The sequence below is a fragment of the Opisthorchis viverrini genome (assembly GCF_000715545.1).
Source record: "Opisthorchis viverrini unplaced genomic scaffold opera_v5_12, whole genome shotgun sequence".
NCBI classification, from domain to species: domain Eukaryota; kingdom Metazoa; phylum Platyhelminthes; class Trematoda; order Opisthorchiida; family Opisthorchiidae; genus Opisthorchis; species Opisthorchis viverrini.
In genome coordinates this window covers 3,864,753-3,884,317 of record NW_008751668.1, presented here as the reverse complement: position 1 = coordinate 3,884,317, position 19,565 = coordinate 3,864,753, and the positions used below count along the sequence as shown (strand labels likewise).

The 19,565-nt window shown below is 43.4% G+C and overlaps 2 protein-coding genes across 2 annotated transcripts in view; one reads left to right on the top strand and one right to left on the bottom strand.

Moving 5' to 3' along the window:
- Positions 1-82: 82 nt before the first annotated feature.
- On the bottom strand, positions 83-19,087 carry T265_01192 (hypothetical protein; the record flags this gene model as incomplete). Its single annotated transcript, XM_009165153.1, has 5 exons — positions 83-1,075; positions 2,011-2,374; positions 12,757-13,072; positions 17,935-18,202; positions 18,995-19,087. The coding sequence occupies 5 exons, from the start codon at positions 19,085-19,087 to the stop codon at positions 83-85; spliced, it is 2,034 nt and encodes a 677-aa protein (XP_009163417.1).
- Positions 2,173-19,565, top strand: part of T265_01191 (hypothetical protein) — a gene marked incomplete at both ends in the record, with an annotated part of 50,439 nt that continues 33,046 nt past the window's right edge. The window contains 3 exons of the mRNA XM_009165152.1: positions 2,173-2,299; positions 11,649-11,919; positions 17,903-18,164. Of these exons, the coding sequence (XP_009163416.1) occupies positions 2,173-2,299; positions 11,649-11,919; positions 17,903-18,164 (660 nt within the window). The remainder of the gene's footprint in view (positions 2,300-11,648; positions 11,920-17,902; positions 18,165-19,565) is intronic.

Here is a 19,565-nt window from a genome sequence, read left to right as displayed (position 1 = left end):
CCACAAACCTCGGTCCAATTTGATTAGTACAGAACTCAACGATAGCAGACGAAAACTATCGTGAATAAAAAGAATGACAGAATCAAGATTTGGTTGGTTGGCAAAACCAACTATGAGGGATAAAAAAATCAATAAAGGAGTTGTAAATTGGTTGGCAATTTTTACGCGCATACCACTCCATAGAATACAAACACATCATTTGTCCCCAACCAGTGAACAACAAAACCCATATAAGCACATTCCAACAGCGCGATGATCCCTTCAAATAGACAAAGGGATATCCAGCAAACGCAAAGAATACGAAAAGAACTGGGTAAAAAAACCTGAAGGTCGAAGAGAGGATATATTCGTGAACCGCAGCGGAAAGCCAGAAGACCACTGCAGTTGCGATCGATTTAGAACGAGGGGTACTGTTTATCCTCTGGATGTCATTGTAAACATAGGTGTACAACCAGTCATGAACCACAACGTTCCATGTACGGTACCAAGCACTAAATGCCGTGGAATTCCACCAATCCTTGTAGAACAATCGATCGCCAAATCGTAGCATCTCTGCGAACGCATTCAACCATGAATGGAGGGCGGCAAAGAAGGTGAGAAGCATCACAAGTCCACCTGGAATGCTTGTAGCTGTGGAAGTGAGGATGAACTGACGCAAAGTGTAGTCGGAAGTCCGACCGAATTCAACAAACTCCGTGAAACAAAATCGTATTAAAACATAATAGCTTAGTAGCACACATCCACCGACTTGTAGGAAATTTGAAGCAACGTAACTCCAACGAATATGTTTCGTACGTGGGTAGGATTCTCGGTAGACCAGAGTGGGAGCAAACAGAAAATAAAGGTAATGGGAAAAATCGGGGCTCCAGGAATGCGCAAAATTATAGTTGATCTTGTGATCTTTTTGTTTGTGTTTAGAATCCTCTAGCCTTTGGAATGCTGTTGAGACGGAAGTCCGTATGAACGCATGCGACTTCATAAACATACGGACTTGTTCCAGGACAACTGTCGCCGTGCTGGCAGGTGGAAGTTGGTGGTGAACGGTGAACTGAACGGGAATGATCATGAAGGCGATCTGAAAAATAGGAAGATGGTTAAAGCGTAACAGTGACATAAAACAACCTATTTGTATGCGAACAGCGGCAGTGCGATGGGTCAACCCTGAAGTTTCCAGGTCCTTATCAATAGTGGGCAAGCCTGTTGTAGTGTAAAAATAAATGCAGCTGGAAGCTCTCCCCTCAACCGCGTACTATTCCAATTTATCGTGTTCAACGGCTTTGTAGACCACGTTTTCACTACGACAAAAATGCAATTCACCGTCCAAGATACCTTGGACCATTGATCGCGTTCTTGAATAATTAGTCAAACTATGACTTTGAACGGACTCGGACAGGTCTTCACCCACGGCTGATGCAAACATCATGTTTACATACTGAGTGGCCAGTTGGAGCCCATTGGTGAGTGTGTTGTGGATAAGAACGGATATGCTGAGGGTTAATACAAGGACTGATGATGTTCGCGTTTAACGAACTGCACGACAGCCCAGAACGCAAAACTGTAGAGCAAAACAGTGGATTCAGTCAGATCACAATGCGTTTAACGAACTGCACGGCAGCCCAGAACACAAAACGGTAGAGCTAATAGAATGCGCCATACACGTTATTCTCGAAGCAAAACAGTGGATTCAGTCAGATCACAAGTGACACCTTATCTGAAGGCTAACTGGAGGATAGAAACTAGATCTGGAAAGTACGTACAACATACGTACGTACTAGCTATAGTAAACTTGCCTGGTAGACGATATAGCACACCAACATAATCCAGTCAAATGTCACCGAACCTGAAACTGCCGGACGACATGTGCACCAAACCAAGAATCCAAGAGATTCAGTCAACAAGTGACACCTTATCTGAAGGCTAACTGGAGGATAGAAACTAGATCTGGAAAGTACGCACAACATACGTACGTACTAGCTATAGTAAACTTGCCTGGTAGACGATATAGCACACCAACATAATCCAATCAAATGTCACCGGACCTGAAACTGCCGGACGACATGTGCACCAAACCAAGAATCCAAGAAAAGGGACAAACAATGTGGTCGCCAGCATTCCGAGCCAGAACAGAATCACTTCACGAAATCCACCAAAAGCGTACTGAAAGAAGGTCACATGATCGTTGTATTCACCGGTCGAACCTCCGAACAAATCGTGACAAATGATATTCAGAGAGAAGAGGACCAAGACCGCGACGAACATATGATAAACTGTACGGATGTGCGAAAGTTCAAAAAGTTCGGTAAGGACGGATTCGCGTTGACGAAAGACTTTTTCTGATAGTTCTTTCACCGCACCGCCATTGGATGATGGGTACCTTGGGGGGAAGGAATAGTGCAGCGTGAATGAGGAGCGTTACGGAGGCGGAAAACTTCCAAAAGAAGCATAGTAAAATTAAAGTGCAATCGAAACACTCCGGAGAGAAAAGACGTCCCTAATTACACGCAAACATATCTTATCCGCACCAATGCTCCAAGACAATTGAAACATACATCACCTGGGCACATATTTCGCGAATTTCAGGAAACTGAGCGCAAACTGACAACCATTCATAGCACTTTAATGCCTTTTCCGCTTTTAATATTAGAATTCAATGTAAAATGCTCACATAAGGAGACAAGGTAACTGGTTAAGTCGTCTCACGAAACATATGCTGCTCACAACGAATCCGCTGCAGACAGCACGGCTATTTGGCATCCATCTGCTCACTATTTTTGTTCCTAATCGTTTCAATTTTACAATTGTTAGCCTGTCATGGATAATTTGTGACAAGTTGTGAAACTCAACAACCCTTGAGCCATATTTGAGGTTGTTTTTGCAGCTTTCAACGCTGGTCAGACGCTGCAGATACAACGTACGCTGTCTAGATTCGCTTGAGTTTCAGAGATTGTGACAAGTGCATCGACTTATTCCCTAAACGTTGCACACCTTTTTCCTCAGACTTTTGAACCCCGATCGTCCTTTCGTCCAGCTTTTACACCCCGACAGTACATCGCTCCAAAAAATAAAACAACGAAATATGCTGATGCAAGTATCTTTGAACAACAATGGGCGTCGCGTGTTGACATCGTCGGGGTCACATTATTTGCCTCATACAACGGAATATATGATAAAAAGTACGCAGCTGCTAGCGTCTCCCATCCTCCATGTTATCACCCAACCCCGGTCACATTTAAAATACATCTCATGTGAACTCTAGCCGTTGGCAGATCAAACAGACAACATGTACGTAACCAATTGAACCCTATCCATTTCACGTTTACTGTTCACACACTCTTATTTTCTTCTTGCGCGCAGCTCTTGACGTGTAACTTCTTAAGCATACTGACTAGCCAGCTGCTCTTGAGTGCATTTTACACACGCATCAAGGCGCATCTGAAAGGTAAATACAAGATCTAAGAATGGAAACCGCTTTTGCAAAATCTTTGCTGTCTAGACGTTATTGAGCGTTACATTTAGGTGACTTCGAATTGATGTCGATGTTGGTATAGACCCGTGCACAGCGGACTCTAGGCCGTCTGACTGTCCATCTTCATGGGAACCCACCCTGGTAGAAATACCAGACATCCATTGATCAAAGCATCCATGAAGGCTTCAACCAAATCCATCTCTGATCTAGCACAAAACACATCCACTCGAGAAGGCTAACTAGGCTAACACAAATGGACAGATGCAACCCTTATAGTTGGGGAATGCANATTATTGAGCGTTACATTTAGATGACTTCGAATTGATGTGGTATAGACATTTGTTGGCCACCCGTGCACAGTGGACTCTGGGCCGTCTGACTGTCCGTCTTCATGGAAACCCACCCTGGTAGAAATACCAAACATCCATTGATCAGAGCATTCATGAAGTCTTCCATCTCTGATCTAGCACAAAACGCATCCACTGGAGAAGGCAACTAGGCTAACACAAATGGAGAGATGCAACCCTTATAGTTGGGGAATGCAATGCACTTTCGGGGCACCTCAATTAATTATTGGCACGTCTTGGACAAGGAATGTTATGGCAATGCTGATGGCTTTTTCAAGTCTGTACCGGACTCCAGGTGCTTTGCAGTAGCATCCTCTTCATATACAATAACCGCCGTTGTGTTGTCTTGCGTCTCCCACCGTTGAGCAGCGATGGAGGCAGACTGATCACACAAACACACTAGCCACAGAAGTCGAGGTTGAGTTCTTGATTGCCAGTCGTTGTATGGTACTTCATTCGATTCAGATCATGCTCTGTCTTCGAAAATTTTCAAAGAAACAAGCTCACCATATAACAACAGAGGTCTTCTAAACCGAGGTTTTCTATGACCAGAGGACACTGGCCATAACTGGATTGAAATAGCCAAAGCTATACGCGAAGCAGGAAGCCTTCCGAGCACGCAGACAGAACCCACTGGATCGTAGAGCGATTCTCATCCATCCTTGACGTCCTTGTGTACTTGTGTCACTTCAGATTTAGAGTATAATCAAGCTAGACGGTAGGCTAGACATCAGCTTAAACAAAACTTGAGCACGGATAGAAGCGTGGCGGAAACAGAAGCTACAAGACGATGAGGTTAACGCATTTCGGAATACGCCAAAGGTGTTTTCAGGTAAACCTCAAGGCAGATTACAGGGAGTTAATCCAAAATAAAGCCGGAAATCTTATGTGTAATGAGGGTGCTCATCTACGTAGATCGGAGGAATATCTCCAACGGCAGTTTCGTTGATCAACTGTTTCTACATATTTGTATTTCGTTAGACCCATCCGCTCAAGCCGTTTTCTCTCATTTGTGATACTTGCTCGGTTTATGAACTACTGAGGTGTTTTTCTGTCCTAAAGAGCCATCTTCTGCCAGGTTGGCTTTATTCAAACTTGGCGGCAAAGAATGGTGTCTTGTTTTGCCTTTATTGATTGCACCTTTCCGGGAACGGGTAATCCTTGAAGAGAACTAGGGCCAACTAATCGTTGATCGTAGATATATAAGCCTCCAACCTGTCATAACCCAAACACTAGCTTCCTTATTACTGCGACGATGGAATTCGACACGTCAGACGTATACCATGGAACTTCAAGCAAGATTTTAACGAAGAGGGGAGTGCACTTACCACACGATTGCACTATGCCAGGAAGCTGGACTAGCCCACACACCGCCGATCAACATGCACTGCTTTAACCCGTAGATAGAGCATATTTTCTATACATACATGGTCGAAAAGCATTGTCATCCAAATTCACATTATGTCTCGTATTCTTTACTCAATCACATCTTACCCTGTAACGGTCCAAAATGAGCCATTCAAAAGAAGAAATCAAGTAATGCACTTGGATTATGTGGACGGCCTTGGCTTGCTCCAGCGTGTCCACAGCAGCGTCATGCAGGCCAGGGCTCGGAACGAATCCGAACCGACAGGTTGGCCAATAAATGTTCCCAGGTAAAGGCGTGAAGACATTAAATTAACCTCAGGTACCTTCAAGCACATTAGTGTAATCGGCTTAAGAGTATGAGGTCCCTTGAAGTAGGTTTAGAGGACACTGGCCATAACTGGATTGAAATCGGCTTAAGAGTCTGAGGTCCCTTGAAGTAGGTTGGATCGAGAAGTTCGAGTCTGTACCGTCCGGTCAGAAATATCTAAAGTGTCACTCTGAAATCGCTTTCGTTTACTGAACCGTCAGAGGTTCTACATGCAAGGTGGGTTTCAATCTGACTAACTCATCGGTTTTACTTGTTTTACCGGCACGCTGGTGCACAGGCAGAGTGCGTGACACTTGCTGTTTTTCCTCCCCTTTTATTTTACCACATACGTTTAGCTACTGCTATCCGTTTAAGTAGAGGAGATGAGTTACGTCACAGCCGATCGAAACACCGATGACCTGAGGTCATCGAACTTGTACTGTTTACCGTATTGTGTAAACGGATTTGGTATGTTGCATGGCCTGAAGATTAGGTAGACCGAATCTCAACCTTCGTTACTGAAGTGAGATAAAAGTGGCTAACAGAGGATCTGAGATAAACATAAAGTTCACTGTTTGCTTTAATTAACATCTCTGATTTAACTGACAGACTATTTCTTGGCGGAAAATCAGTGTGTTGGTGTGAAAAGAAAGGAGTCAATAGTTGCCTTTGCAATAACTATGAAGCAAGATTAGTTCCCCCGCAGTCACTGACAATTGGGTGAGGTATGTGTTTCTAGCATTTCCACTGAAATTCGATGAATAGACCCTCCACTTTAGCAAGCCACAAAAACGTATACAATAGATGCCTCAAGTTCTCTATATCTACAATACATATACAGCCAGTCGTCGTGAGCACAGCCCTTAGTTTTTCCTTGCCGTCTTTTGTTTTGTTCATGGCGCCTCCGAGAAGTATGTGAATTCCTGCTTAAAAAAACAGATAGCTCCACAGCCACTGATGTCAGGTGGAAGTGTGGATGAGCGTACAGTAACGTGAAGCCAAATTTAAACTAGTCACCTTCTATTGCCCAGGACGGAGAGAAAGTCCCGGTGTGCTTGGACGCCATCCGAACACAACCCGATTGAGCGTACCTTGCGCCCAAAAAACCATATATAAGTTGAATTCGCCCACAAAGTAACCGATCTCTTGAGGAAATTCATTTGAAGGTAATTTACACAATCGGCCTTGATGTTCCTTCCCAAGGGTTCAGGCGATAAACAGGCTGACTACCCGAGAAGACTGACTTAGAACCGTGTACTGTCGTAAGTCATATATTAGGATCCACCAAGATTTCACGAGTCAGCTTATATTATTATTATTTTATTCGAAACGTGATGCTACTTCGTCGATGACGGTTGAGCCAATACTAGTAACACAATCGAACTAAGAACTTACCGCATTTCACATCATCGGGGAAGAATTTAAAGAATACATGACTAATATCCTCAGCTGCATACCAATTTGGTCTTCACAAGAGACCCACCTGGAACATCGTAAGACGAGAGATTTAGTCTGGTCCCAGATGAGTTTCCCATGAAACCAAACTGGTATGCAGATGAGTGTACTAGCTGAATTTCTCACAATAAGGTTTCACGCAGAACATAAGGTTGACAGAAACTCGCGGACTTCAACTACTTGATGAGCCCCAAGAAGGCCGAAACCGGTCGTGGGCTGTCAGCAAACTTCTGAGTAGTGTATTAAGTCTGTATGGAATAAGTGGTTATCAAAATTGTTCCTAAGGGTTTGTGACCATTCATTTCGCCCATGAACGCTAACAGACGGATTGTATAACTTTCTGCCTATTGGCCTAAATGTTACAATCAGGCCCAAGTATGGGTGAAAAAGGTTCGTTTTTGCTCAGTTACCCAGGTCTGAACCACATTTGTGTCATGCTTAAACCTTGAACCACAGCAGATCCGACACCATCAGATGAAAACTGAGTTTTACAACATATTTAATTTCAGTCGTACGTGATACGTGCTTTCGTAAATGGATTGTGTCGAATGAAATCGGCAAGTTAGTCCTTTTGTAGGACTCGTGGTTGGATTCCTACGGAATCCTAGCTCTAGCTGTAGGAATAATGACCACATAAGCAGGGGCGATATGAGTGACAGAGTTGATTGTGCTGCCCACGAAATTTGTCTTTCGGGTGGCTTGCTTGGTACTCACTGGCGTTGGATGGTTTTGGGCTAACCCCACCTTCACTTGCCGAGGGCGATTGTTGTAGATACTGCCAGGTGAGATAAAGCGTGTCCACTAGCCCCGAAGGGCTGACTGTACTTTTCTTTAACAACTCTCTAAATCTTCGTTAATGCGGCCTAAACAAAGGCCTTTCACATGGTAGACCCAATACCACCGTTACTTGGTATTTTCATACAGGAAATTCTTGGTAAAAAGTTTACGCCCCTCTCTGGTAGTGAGAAGTGTTATTCCGAAGTTAAAACTTTTCAGTTGATGGCAATCGTGGCTGGTGGCTTGAGAAGCGTTCTCAAGAGAGACAATCAAGGATTTTCATGAGAGTGAGTACATTAATCCGGATACTGATTTCACCTTTCGGTGTTCAGTTCAGGTGTTCTGCTACATACCGAGTTATCCTTCGGAGACATGTGGAGATACAGAATATGTACACAGTTGTACAAATTTCACCGATGAAACATGAAGGCAGTGAGTTTACAGTGTGGCACCATGTCAATACACTGCTTTTCGTATCACTACTGAACTCCAACCTCATTGATTGTTATTGATTTTTGGTGCTAGTATGTGTGTGTTGTTTATATGAGCGTTGGAAATAGGAAGCACCAAAACGGCAGTCGTTATTTATTTGGACGGGACTCTATTCGAACGACATGGAAAAATAGCCGATGACACGTTCACTGTTGCTAGACCGCCCACTTACTCCTTGAACGAGCNGATATCACACAATTATACTGCGAACTAAATTCGCACCGTAGCCCAATATTTATCAGGTTCTTAATTTCCAGATCCCACAAGCCAAATGCAGTTATCTTTTTTATACTGTCTATACGACTGTGGCTATATAGAAAAAACTTTCTCTTGTTATAGCCTGCGTGGTAAGCTGGAGACTAGTATGCATTCCCAAAATGTTGATCCAGTCGTGAGGTCTAAAGATCGTCCGAAAAACCTCTTTCAGAGTGTCAGTAAGCCCCAGGATAGTCTAGACAACTCATTTCCCGTGTTATTCTCTATTTAATATAGCACAGTAAAAACAGTTCCTATAAATGGCATGTGTGTTCACACCATTGATGGAGAAGGGCTTTGTTTACTAACTAAGGTTGATAAGGTTAACATGAGTGCAAAAGACATTGCGGATGATCATATTAGTCGCTAGGTCCAGCGTAATCTTGTAAAGAAAGTGGTTTTGGTAGAGGCTTCGTCGTGGACGAAGCAGTGTATTGTGACCGGTATAGTTGAGGAGTAAAGACGCAACGTCGTGGACGAAGCAGTGTATTGTGACCGTCACTTTACCGGTATAGTTGAGGAGTAAAGACGCAGGTTTTTCTGAGTGAGTAATGTGTCTCGTCTCCACACATGAATATGATCACTCCTGCTGCCACGGAGCACTGCTTCGAAACGCTCCTGGTACTTTAGTTTTGAATCTTTCTTCTTGTCACGTTGTTGCTAGGCCCCAAAACGAAATTTCGTTTGTACTTGTGTTACACAATGTTTAACGAGTATATGTAGACAGCCAGTTGAGGGCGATGGATTCAAATGAATTACCACATACTCGATGAGAAAAAATCATGAATAAGTGCTAACCTGGTACAGGGAAAAAAGAGCCAACACGAGAAACTTACCTTTGGAACCGATCCATCTTTTTGTGCACTTTGTTCTCATGCTAGCAAAATTCGATACGTACGTCCGTACCTCTTTAAACTCAGAATGACAGGGTGCTCTATAGCATATCACCGCATTAGACCAGCTTCTGTTCATCGAATTTGTCCTCACACAAGTAGAGTGGTTGTTCTAAGGTCTTGATGATAGAGTCCACTTCCTACCCTCCATGAACACCTTAGTTTTCTCAATACGCTTTGTCTAGAGAACGAACTGGTATTCCAAAGCACGTTCAATTTAGACAAACCCTACCAAAGCCTTGCAAACTCTCTGGGGTGCTGATACTATTTGTAGACTCGGATACAGACAAAAAATTCTCGTGGTCAACGTCAACGCCAATCAACCTACAAAGTGTCAGCGGTTATCGGAACCATGGTCAGAACGAAATACGAATGTGAACTGCAACGTTCGATCATGCTTACAGTTGATAAAACATGCAGTCAGTAAGATCTGCAAGCCAATAAATATTTATGTTGTTGTGTAGTAGTAAACAGAGGTCACATCAATCTTGTTCTTGCTGGAACGCACGATAGTGATGATGTGACAGAAACCGGTGACGTCCAAAATACACTATAGGGAACCTCATTCTTGTGTATCGATTGAAGCTTGTTTACATAGGTGGTGATTACTAAAAGTGTCCAATCCGGTGGATTATCGCCTACGTCAATATCATCCTTGCCAAAATTAAGACATGTCATGGTAAAAATCAAAAGATTGAGTGTACATTTTCTGAGATAGTACAGAGACTTTTCAACATCGTCACAAACATCAGCAGCAGCAATACCATCGTAGCCACAGAAACAGCAGCAATTGCAGTCAAATAACGGACTTACATCGCAGAATCGGTACCGTGGAATTCGTGCCTTAATACTTACGTTCTCCATCACCACGCACATATCCACTTCAACCCCTATAAAAAAACTTCGTGTTGTTTCGTAGCCATAAGTTTTTCTTGATCTGAGAGCCCAAGTGTAACCGCAGAACACTAAAACTCAAGGAGATGGTAGACTGACTTTTGACCATTTTCGGTGTCGTATGGAATTTGAAGAACGTTCATTTAGTGAAATCCGATTCGTGAAATAGCTTCTAAACCCTGTTGGAGTGAGCATATTCGACTGTTTCACAGTGCTGTTGCTAGTGTGAGGAGATTTCGGGATTTTTAACGATTCCTTCCTCCAAGTAAAGCCAATCCATGCTGTGATCACGTGATGTGGATTCCGTTATTGAAGGATGAGTGGTGACATGTCCCATTTAAATGAGAGCTGATCACACTGCTGATCGACTGCACGTGACCGGATGGTTAAGCGTTCAAACACTGGCCAGAAAGTTACGGGTTCGGAACCCGTAGGATACGCATTGCTGATAATCCACAATAAGGAGGAAACAGCTATAAAGTAATTCTCGGTTTTTCAGCACAGACTGGCTTCACTTACATGACGTTTCACAGCTTTTCTAATGCAATAATCAAGACAATATGATGGAAGGCTTTCTGAATTCTGCCAATATGCTGAGATACCATATACTTGCAGGAAGAGAGTATTGCCTCTTATGAACTGGGAAATGTTCCGAACGTTTTCGAAAATGAATTATGTAAAGTGCCCCGTCTGCAAAAAAATCTATGATCGGCAACGCCTGTTTCCAGTTCAGGTGCTAGTTTTCAAATATAGCTAAGAATGTAACAGCGGTGAAAGAATAGGTGTTTTCGGGATATGTACAACTGGAATACAACGGCAGCAGTTTCAGGAACGATAAGAGAAGTCCTTTCAACTCAGATTCCAACGATACCAGCTACACACATGGCTTGCCTACTCCAACCGGCTTGGAGGAAGACACTGGCGTTTGTTATTCAGGACTTTGCGTGAATCCCAACGAAGGTGATCCAGATCCAACAAGGTATGAGCTCCACGAAGATATTTTCTTTGGTTATGCAACGTCTACGGACAAGGTCGGCCAAATACACATTTTCATGCGGAAAAAAGGGTAGCCAATTATTGTAAATTTACAATACTGAGTAGTCTGTTGAATTTTTGTGACAGAAATACTGATGACACCGAGTTCCATTTTGGCGAAGTGATCTCACTATTCAACATTCAATACAGATGTCTCAAAATTTGCTTCCAGACCAACAGAGATTTTGTTTTTCTTACGCCGGCTGAATCGACCATGAATTCAAAAGTCCTCAGTTGAGCAAGCTGCCAGCTGACAAATTAAAGGCTCTTATGTGTGTTTCGTACTGAGCACAATCACAAGATATAGAAATTAGAACGTGAATTCTGATACATTTTGACTCACTTTTCAAAACTCCAAGGCTTAACAAACGAATTCATGACTACAAGATCTCATCGTGACCACACGGTGAAACATAACTGTCAGTCAGCGGACGAATCCCACGACTTTTGGGCGGCTACCACCGGTATGCTCATACGCCCTTTGTTGGCCGACGACCTGGTCACTACTGATCGGCAAGTTCATGCCAGACCCAAGGCAACCGTCGTCGAGACTGTTTACTTCATTCGATTCGTGTTCGTTTATTCTAGCATATTTACGTCTGGGATTGAAATAACTTACGGTTTGCTAGTGTAAGTTTCCATAGTGAAGTGAGAACTAAACCCGCTGATCTGGCTTAGTGTTTGCATTACCCTCCATCCAAGCCATCGTTTGAAAATTCACCATGCACCAAAGAATGTCCCTGATGGGATAGCCTTACCACATTCAACTGCTTACTGCACTGAGTGGTAGGGATAGACAAATGCATACTGCTCAATGTGCTGAATAGGTTGGCTTCGGTAGGATTACCAGGATCTATAAAACAGTGTAGAAAGGCACTGGTGATACCAAGACCGCTTCGTATAATATGTAGCCATGTGTACGAGGCTTTACTGGGAAATGTGTTTCGTATAGGCACAATGAGAGTAAGCAACCTTATCGAGTGCAGCTGGAGTTGTTGATTCTGCGACTAGTTCTTGCGGCCGCGTCGACTATTCAGCCGGACGTGTCGATCTGGTTCTCTTGATTCACTGTACTTGTGGACAAGACTACCACATTCTCCTCAGGCTTACCAATTTTCGTTGTGCATGTCATCAAGTGATCCATGCAACACTAAGTGTTTCTGTAATCCAGCAATCCATCACCTGTTGCGAGCCACAGTCATAAGCAAGTCTGAAGTTGATTGCCTGGTGCACTTTTCAGAGCGCCTTTCCTGCAAGCTACTGTTTCAACTAGGGATATGCACCACGCGTTACAGTTAAATCGATCAAAAAATCTTAGCGCACAGCTCGCCTATTTCATACAGCGATAGGCCTGTTGATAAGTACAAACAATGTACTCCTTATACTGGATTTATGATGCTGGTCTTGATAGTCGGATTTTTGTTGGATTTATTAGGAACCCTCTCCCATCAGTGAGAAGGAACACACTGGCCACACGGGTGCTTATTACGATGAACAACCAACACGGTGTTAGTTGCACGCTTGCTTCTTAGGCTGCGCTGATTGTACACGGAGGTATGGATCCTGTTCTCCTGTCCCATCAGCCGTCTAGGCAACTCCGTGGCGCGAGACGCGTAACTCGTGAGGTTGCCGATTTCGTAGGACGCGTTCATCACCGCTGTGATGTTGCGGTTCGCGGCGCATGGGTTGACCCAGTTGCCAACCCGCCCCCACCACGGTTGGCCTGGCTCGGCAACCGAATCTGATTTCTTGGCCTGTGAACAGACCATACGGGGTGGTGGTCCTATAACGGGCAGTGTGACTAATCGATACAACCGATGTGTGCGTCACTCACGCGTACGTGCGTCGTATCATGCGCCAGCGACAAAACACAAATCTCGGGTGGCCTAGGGGTGCGGCGTAGAGGTCGGAGCTGTCACACCGCTTTTTGGGCGCAAGCTCAATCCTAATGAGATGGGCACACAAACTACTGACCTGTGCAGATAAGTGCACATGGATTTAGTTCTATGGATACATTCGTACGAGTTGATTGCCTGCCCACTTTAAAACACCATTTTGAGGAAGCTCTCGATCACCTCTTGCTAAACAGTCGAATTCATTAAAAAAAATTTGGTGAGGATATAGGAAACAGACTGGTTGTTGGTCTGTTCGCCGAGCTTGGCAGTTGGAGTGCAGTCCAAGCAGCGCACCCGAGCTACCTACATTCCACAACATTGCATATAGGAAACAGAGCTAACCAAAAAGCTGCATTCTTTAAACAACTCCATGAAATTTTCGGCTGAAATCACCGCATTTCCAGAAGATGGTTTCAAACGTAAAACGAATTGACAAGGCTTGGGTTGAATTGCAAGCTTCCACGAAAGAGGCTAACAAAATCAATGTCCAACTACGGTTTGAACATGTGTGACTAAACGAAAGATTTGATCCGTGTCAGAGTAGCTAGTCCGTTTGGAAGTAACTAGAGAACCATGAGGAATGAAACACCTGTCATTTCCCCGACCTGAGAGAGTTAGCCAGTCAATAAATGTGAGTACCTGAGGAAAATGGAAATTATTCTTTCAGATATCTGGAAAAAGCATAGCTGATAATTCTCCGGAAACTAAATAAGTTGTAGAAGAAATGCTCACTAGATAACTGCAAACTGCTTTATGATTGTACCAGAGAAGCGGAATATCGGTGTAACGGTGATACTACTGATAGGGGAGCGTGCGAGTAGTACGTTTTCTCGTGACTCCGCTTCACGTCTCTTGTGCAGTCGCTTTGTAGCATTTGCTTGGATTTGAGCAACAGTCAATGAATATCCAGGAAGGTTCAAAAAGACGCGTTCAAGGAGAAGATGGATATTCAGTTTTCATAAACAAGATGCATATGGGAGTTTTGCTTCCCTGTCCAATAGTCTGTGACTGTTCAGTTAAAATTGTCTAATAAATAACTCCGCAACGAAGGCCTTCTTCCTTTCATCGGTATCTGAAACCCATTCGAACTACCACTCCATGTATGTACGATCCCTTCAAAATACACAAAGACGCTACTCCTCTAAGATAGATTAGGTTTACTAGCATACCGGCCTTCTACAAAATTGTACTCTGGTTACTGGGATTACTGCAACCAGAACGAAAAAATTCACCTCAATATTTAAAGCGTTCTTCTGAACTGGCAGACAACCCGGTGAGTTCCCTAACCCTAAACCGAAGCATGTAATCCAGATGTCACCAAGATAACCTTTAGATCGGAGGTCAAATGGCAATCAAACTTTATCGATCTGGTAAACAGTAGTCATTGGTCAACTCACGGTGCGCATCACAAACCCCAGGGTTTTAGCGATAAGAACAAACCAGTTGAGCTGTGTGGACAAAAATCATTGGAGCAAGCGATTTCGTAATTAATCAGCAATTAATCAGCTGACTTGCAGAAATCAATTAATCAGTGCCCGCTCAACATTGTCTCTACCCTTTATTCTGTGTAACTCGATTGTTTTACGCCTGCGACGGAAGAAACTAAAAGAAATCTCAACATACTGCAATGTCTTCTTTTGGTTCAAACGGAAAATAAACCATAAAAATGTCGCTGAATTCTGAAATCAGTCACACGAGGCTTTTGTCCTTACTGACGATTAGGGTAACCGATCGACTGGTTCCAAGGTTAACGCACGCACCGAACGGTTTCCTCAATTCGAGTGAATTTTTAACCGGTCAGCCGAATGAATCTGCTAACCAAGGTGTCACTGGACTGATCTTTCGGCCTACGTGGGGAATTCTTGTAAGGGTAAAAACCTCTATGTCACGGAGCCGTAAGTGATTGAACCACATCTATAAACGCTTGCTTTATTGTGACGGGCCAAAATCCCAGTTATATACTACTTGGTATGTAACAATGTACCAAGAATTCAGTCAAACGTCAACCGTACAATTCTAAGGGACCGGTCGTGCAATACAGCATTCAGTGTTTTGTGTTTTTCGACAGTTTTGAGCGTCCCATATGGAAACCTTATCGAAATCCGCCTATCATTAAAACGTTTCACGGACATCTCGGTAACATTGTCTCTACCCTTTATTCTGTGTAACTCGATTGTTTTACGCCTGCGACGGAAGAAACTAAAAGAAATCTCAACATACTGCAGTGTCTTCTTTTGGTTCAAACGGAAAATAAACCATAAAAATGTCGCTGAATTCTGAAATCAGTCACACGAGGCTTTTGTCCTTACTGACGATTAGGGTAACCGATCGACTGGTTCCAAGGTTAACGCACGCACCGAACGGTTTCCTCAATTCGAGTGAATTTTTAACCGGTCAGCCGAATGAATCTGCTAACCAAGGTGTCACTGGACTGATCTTTCGGCCTACGTGGGGAATTCTTGTAAGGGTAAAAACCTCTATGTCACGGAGCCGTAAGTGATTGAACCACATCTATAAACGCTTGCTTTATTGTGACGGGCCAAAATCCCAGTTATATACTACTTGGTATGTAACAATGTACCAAGAATTCAGTCAAACGTCAACCGTACAATTCTAAGGGACCGGTCGTGCAATACAGCATTCAGTGTTTTGTGTTTTTCGACAGTTTTGAGCGTCCCATATGGAAACCTTATCGAAATCCGCCTATCATTAAAACGTTTCACGGACATCTCGGTTTCATTCGAATGAGGGACGTTTTTATGATGCGCTGAATTTTGTATACGGCTAGTTTAACTGACGCATAAGTATACCAGACCTTAGACACTCAGTTGTGACAAAAGTGGCATGGCCGTTTGATTTTCAAGCCAACACATGAGTAATAAAGTTTCTGCTATTCGTAGAACATAAGTGAGCAAGCGTGTAGCACCTACGATCACCCACAGATTGCTCAGGGTAACTTTGGGGCTTATTTCAGTTTGCATCTTTTCCGGTTGAGATTGCGTAACGTGGGAACACGGTGATCTAGTTGGGCATCACAATCAATGGAGCAAAGGTCTTACGGTACACACCGTAAGTTTCAGTTGCAAAATTTTGTCCATTACATAAAAACTACTCTGTGTGTGATTAAAAAAATGGCGTTGATCACATCGTTTTCAGGCAGACCAAAGGTGAATAGTTCTAGTAGTCTAGGGGGATGCAGAAGGCTGAGAATTTAATTTCATATCACTGAAAATAAATCCAAGGGTGAAGCGGCGTCTTTTAAAACATGAGTAATTCCATTCCTCGAAAAAATATACCATGGCAGTATATCATTGAACCGTCGCCTTACCAGCACCATTATCTTTCTCTAAGATCATGTTTTTAACCAATACGGTCACCAGTGTAAAGTTTGATGTTCGTTTGTTTTAACAGCATCTGACATTCCAGTTGTCCATGCGTGCACAGCTGAAAGTGCCACTTTTAACTATGCACAAATGCGAGTGGCAGAAGGAGATGAAATCGATCTTACACCTATGGAACCATTTGAAAATGAATGGAACTTCAAAGTTCCCCTTTCTGAAACAGGCGTAAGGAAAACAAGACTGCCAGTTTGAAAAGTGGCCGAGAAATCAAATTCGAACCGTCGAAATAATGGTCCACGACCTCATCCACTTGACAACGTTTCGTTTCGGCATTGTGAAAATCCAACCAGGACACTATATGCATCCCACATAAAGCGCTTATCGGTATACAAACGAAAGATCTGAAGCTCAGCACAGTTAAAACTCAAGTAGGAAACGCATTTGTCCCTTCCAAAGGAAGGATATATCGGCTTCCGTCCCAGCATTTGATGATCATTCGGTCAGAGAAATGTCTAAGCAGTTCAGTGGATGAACATGTACCCAGGTTCAGCCGATCGCACCTGAGTAAATCACCTACCCTGGTGGTTGGATCAGGTAAGCAAGAGTTCTCAGAGTTGTTGTGGTATCCACAGTGTGTGGATGAATCTCTGGCAAGCAGAGTACTTAAGCAATCGATCCACGACCGACTGAGGGATCACAAGGTGATGTTCCCAGGCTAAAACTGTCGGTCGATACTTTCGACTGTTTGAAGTCTTCTTAATGAGTAAGCTGCATCAACCAGAATCTATAAAACGGGGTTTTCTCTTAATCACCAGGCAATTAAAAGCCAGGACAAAAAATAAGAACAACCCCACAATCAGTCAGCGTTTACCATGTTCTAAGAAGGGCACTCAACTGAAAAACAACATGCTATTTTTCCCCATAAATCTGCTGCTCCCAATTGCTGAGTTTATACCAGTATTCATTTTGCCTAAAAATTATACCTTATATCAACCCTGAATGATTTTGTACTTAGGCCTAAACCTTTCTTATAAACGAATATACACTGTAGCTGATGGTCAAACTGTGGCGCTTCGAATTTTCGGTTAGATATCAATGTAAAGGCGTGACGTACCCACAGCAGCTTCAAGGCTAAAACAGCAAACCGGTCTAGACAGCAGGTAAAATTGGGTTGTGGGGTGGATAATTCTTGAGTTGATGGTTGCACTTATTGGATCAATAAATTCGATGAGACTGGCTGCAACGCAAGCAGAGGCCTGTATATCTTGCTAATTTGAACATCGCTAGCTTTAATCGTGATCCGTCTGTCGCGCACGCCTCTTCAAAACACTGGACTCGCTTACTGTCTCCATAGTAAATACATTCACGTTTATTTAGACTGCCAAAATGGGGTATTTTCATTCTCTTACGGTACGATGTGACCGACGTTGCCAACGAAACTGATGGAACGACCAACCCATTGCTCCATCGAATCGAGCGGATTATCGGTACGGTTACAGATTGTTGGTCTATTCGCGGATTCGCGCAGTTGGATTGCAAACGTTTCACCACCAATCGAGGAGACATCGTCAGTGCTGGGTTAAGTGATGATGTCACCTCGATTGGTGATGAAACGTTGGCAATCCAAATACGAAGTTCGGTGAGAAGACCAACAACCAAGTGACGGACCCGAGCTACCTATATTCCACATTTCCAAAGCGGGAATTAACGTGAGCAGCAGTGCACTCAATAAATTACATGGAAAATTCATTGAATCCTATCGATGGATGGAAGGCTTTTCCCAGTTCTAGATGTATGTCCGCTTGTCTCATCAAGTAATGTGCCAACGTATATTCTCTTTTTCTATCTCCATGAAGCTCAGCCCTATGGTGCCTCTAGTGTCACACCTAAACTAGGCTATCGTGTCTGTACCGTGAACTAGCATGAACATGTTTGGAAATGTGACCAGCCTAAATTTATAGCGTAAAACCAACAGCTAGAAAGGCATGTAACGTCAGTTGGGGGGATGTAGTTTAGGCTTCCCTGAGTTTCTGGCCACATAAGTTACCACATACGAATCCCGCGATTCAACAAATGAAAAGAAGGTTCTCAATGCCCCCCTCAGAAAAGCTGACAATCTCGGTCCAAACCCACGTGCTGTTCGGGGCTAATCTCTTAAACGCTCAAACTATTAGCCGGAAGGTCGCTGTTTTCGTGAGATTTACACTGTTGATGATCCCCATTAAGGATGAAAAGTTCTCGGCTTTTTAGCACAAACTGATTCAACTTACAGGACGGTATCCTCACTGGTAATCCACGGTTCGTCCCCATTAAGGATGAAAAGTTCTCGGCTTTTTAGCACAAACTGATTCAACTTACAGGACGGTATCCTCACTGGTTATCCACGGTTCGTATACTGTCAACGAAAAGATTAAATATCCTTTATCAAGTAGAACATACGGTTGACGGAAACTCGGGGACTGCGCCTACCTGATGAGCCCGAAGAAGGGCGAAACCGGTCGTGGGCTGTCGACAAATTGTCAGCAACCTTATGAGTAGTACATTACGAATGTCTTTTGTCATGTTTTAAACTGACTACATACCTACTCGCTTCTATCCGTGCTGAATATGATGCAAGTATTCAACAACTAGCACAAGCGCTTTGCCGCTTTATTTTGGAACTGTTAAAACTATGATGCAGTGAAAATGTTTGTCAAGATGAGAGAAATCCATAAATTGAACAGCATGCGTTTCATTTACATTAGATTCACGGTGGCCCTGTAAGAACTGACCAATGAGCGAGTTTCTTCACATCTTTGAATCGTTGCTTAGGTACATGTTGCCCAGGCTTTGGATTGAGATTGTCACGAGTACAGGTTTCTGAGGAAGCCATCGACGGCCTTTTTTATTTGCTGAGTCGGGATTTGGAAATGGCAACTTATTTGGGTGAAAACTCTGTTGTCTTCTTCTTAAGCTGTAAAACCGTGGACTTGTCGTACCACTGCCGCGGTTTTCTTCGCCGATGATCTGGGAAGGTAGGAGTCGATAGCTACACAATGGT